This window comes from Henckelia pumila, chromosome 4 (genome assembly GCF_033568475.1).
Source record: "Henckelia pumila isolate YLH828 chromosome 4, ASM3356847v2, whole genome shotgun sequence".
Lineage (NCBI taxonomy): Eukaryota > Viridiplantae > Streptophyta > Magnoliopsida > Lamiales > Gesneriaceae > Henckelia > Henckelia pumila.
In genome coordinates, this window is record NC_133123.1 from 32,209,092 (window position 1) to 32,212,510 (window position 3,419).

The 3,419-nt window shown below is 30.0% G+C and overlaps 1 protein-coding gene across 1 annotated transcript; it reads right to left on the reverse strand.

The window, feature by feature from the left end:
• Positions 1 to 324: 324 nt before the first annotated feature.
• On the reverse strand, positions 325 to 1,020 carry LOC140867375 (phytosulfokines 3-like). The gene is made up of 2 exons (XM_073272448.1): positions 757 to 1,020; positions 325 to 511 (listed from the first exon to the last, which is right to left on the reverse strand). The coding sequence occupies exons 1-2, from the start codon at positions 874 to 876 to the stop codon at positions 398 to 400; spliced, it is 234 nt and encodes a 77-aa protein (XP_073128549.1). The 5' UTR covers positions 877 to 1,020; the 3' UTR covers positions 325 to 397.
• Positions 1,021 to 3,419: the final 2,399 nt, after the last annotated feature.

Here is a 3,419-nt window from a genome sequence, read left to right on the forward strand (position 1 = left end):
AATTTTGTGAGACATGTATTTTATTTAGGTTAACCATTAAAAAAAATTATTTTTTATATCAAAAACATTATTTTTTATTGAAAATATGGGTAGGGTTAACTCATCTCACAGATAATGATCCTTGAGACCGTCAAGAGCCCACTCTATATAATTAATTATAACATGTGTATATATATATCTAATTAATTGTTGATCCATCGATCATTTTACTCAAGAAATATAAGAAGATCTCCAAACAATTAAGCAATACACAGGCCGGCACAAAGAACAGCACTACTATATATGGTATGTGGTGACATGATCTTTGTACCTCAAACAAGAAAATATCAGAAACAAGCATATGGTCTAAATTATTATTAATAATAATAATTAATTAATTATAATAGAACATTACTTATTATGGCTTATGTTTTTGGGTATAAATATAATCAATATGCGCAGCAAGGGTCCTCCTCATCAAGCACTCTTCGTCTTCAATCCCTTGGCAGCTATTTCCTGCTTCCCTCTTTGCCTGCACATCAAAAGTTAAACCCAGACACGCCCTAAGTTGCAAGCTGGTTCTAAAAAGCGTAAAGCATGACGAAATATTTTTTCCTATAATTTTAAGTCTAGCAATAAATGAAATGATTTAAACACTATAAATTTGAGATTAAATAGATAAATTTACATGTTCTAAACAGCGGACACTTAAGCGAGTTTTTAGAACACTAGTCGTTAAGTGTGAAAAAAAATAGAAAGGGCTTTTGTTCTTTTTACCTGTTGTTCGGTTTCCGCTTGGTTTTCACGAAGCTTTGGCTCAGGACGAGCGGCCATGGACACAGAGAGGGTGGAGATCAGGAGGAGGGCCAATAGGAAAATGGTCGTGGCTTTAGCCATTTTTTTAAAATCGGATTCTTGAGGGTTGAGGGATGTAGAGAGAATTGGAAATGGTGCCAATTTATATATAATTCTTTCTGCTACTTGGGAAGGGAAGATTGGAAAGTGTGAAAGGTGTGAATTTTGTAGGGTAAATGTGATGGGAGATTATGTTAATTTAATGTATTTAAGAGGAGGTGAATAATGCTATAAATAAATGTGATTTTGACCGATTCATTTGAGGAGGAGAGGATTTATGAAAGACAAGTTCGGATTTTGTATTTATTGGCTTGACAATTAGGAATGATTCAGGTCCCCAATATGAAGAAATATTTTGGCCTAGGGAGATGGTTTATTAAACATTTTAGTTCTTATTGTCATTCAAAATTTTTGCATGAAGATTAATTATTCAGATTGTTTGTATACAATATGAAATTCAGATAACAAAGTATTATACTATGATATGAATACCATTTGGATTGGTGTATATTTGTAAAGTATGTGAGAAAATAATTGGAAGATTTAGATATCGTATTTGACATGGTCAAGACTATATCTTGACAATCACCCGTGAGAAATTTAAGAAAATAAAATTTGTTTGATATCATAAATTTGAAATCTAACATTATCGATTTTAAAGATTTTTTTTGGTCTATGTTTTTCCCTCAATATTTCCAAGGTCATTTTGCCAAAAAAGAAAAAAAAGAAAAAAAAATTAATAGTAATGTAAAGATAAAAAAAAAATGAATGTTTGACTAACGTCATTTTTCAAACTGATGATTACGATGTGGAGAGCTATTATAATTTATTTAATATTCTGCCTTCGTTTTAATTACTACTACTATTGTTATTGTATTTTTAATATGGCTTAATAAAAATAATCGTTTTCTCTCTCACGGGAAATGAGCATTTTAAAATTTTAAAACTATCATATCTGTGTCATACACTCATGCTAGCTAGCTATTATCCATAGACATATACATATATTATATGATGTTGCTTTACTATTGAAATTCTCTCCCATTAATAAAATTTTAATTAACATTTCTAGCCAAACCTCCAAAGTATCGTTAAATTCGGGCATATATTTTGCCAGCAAAAAAGAGGAAAAGAGCGTTGACTTGTTAAATGAAAAAAGATTTCAATTTTGATTGAAAGTGGCCCCCAAAACAAGCAAGTTTGGGCTACCATCTCGCCAAAAATTCGGTTTACATTCACTTTTTGTGAATTGTCATGAAGCACAATTGCTTTTCAATTCCTTCTTGCTTTAAGTGGGAAAGACCTTAATTATGGGAGAAGACTCGGTGCCACCAAATGGGATTTTGACAAATGTTATAATATTTTTTAAAAAACATAAACATATTTTAATTGAATATTAATATTGAGCTCGATTCCAAACTCGATGATTTCTAGAATTTTGGCTTGAGTCTAACACGAACTACATTCCGTGTTTACTTCATGTTTCTTGAAGCTCGATTGAGCATGTCAAAGGTCAACTTTCGACCACCTTTCATTAATTGAAATCTAAAAATTTGTTCCACGACCAAATTTCAAACTTGGAAAAATAAAAATATATATTTATTACTCGTACCGATTAATAACAACTAGCTCGAATGCGACACAATAATATAGGCATGAATTAATGAAATTTTAAAAACCTTGCACACGTAATTGGAATTCTAGAATCATTTGAAATGTGCTTACTATACATGAACTGTGGCTATAATTCAAAAAATTTCTGGTTCTTCGTGTGTCATGTAGTAGCCAATGAATGACGTATAGAAAACATTTCTTTAGTAATATATAATATATAATAATATGAATTAATGCATAGTATATAGCCGTTTATTTTGAAGAATTTCTGTGTATTTAATTTGTTGACCTTTTATGCATGGCTTTATATTATGGGGTTTCCTCGTTGAGACAACTGGAATGTTTAATATATAGTCAGATGTTTGTAAGTACACACTACGTCGTGTACTCGTTTAGATGATCAAATTGTTTGTCTCATTCAATTTTGGTACGAAAGACGTAAATATTAGTTGATTGTACATTTTTATATTATTCATGCATGTACTATAAATTATTATGTTATCTATATATATTAATTCATTATCTATATTGCATACATGATTCAGCATCTCATATATATATATAACGATCTTAGTAGTTATTTTAGTTGGGAATACAACCAAAAAAAACTTAAAAAAAAACATAATATTTGATTTTACGAAAAAAAAATAATAAATTCAATCAACCTTTTATTTATATTTTAAGCTGAGAGTCTAATAACATTTTTTTGTACGTGAGAACTCATGCACGGCCTCTATCTTTTGGTACGTATTGGGTAAACCTCCAGACTAACGCAACATTCAGCAGATTATGTTAGTCAAATAAACCACACTAAGCAAATCATGTGCTACAATCTAATAACGTATTTAATTTAATATCTTGATCATTCCATTTCCGTACGTGCAATACCTTATTAGGCATCGAATAATTTTTAAATTCTTTTTTAACTTAATAACTTATCATATATAAAATGGAGCGTCGAACAAATGACA

Coding starts and splice junctions, on each gene's coding strand:
- LOC140867375 (XM_073272448.1), bottom strand. CDS start 876: ATGGCTAAAGCCACGACCATTTTCCTATTGGCCCTCCTCCTGATCTCC. Junction 512..756: donor AAGCGGAAACCGAACAACAG/GTAAAAAGAACA, acceptor TTTGATGTGCAG/GCAAAGAGGGAAGCAGGAAA.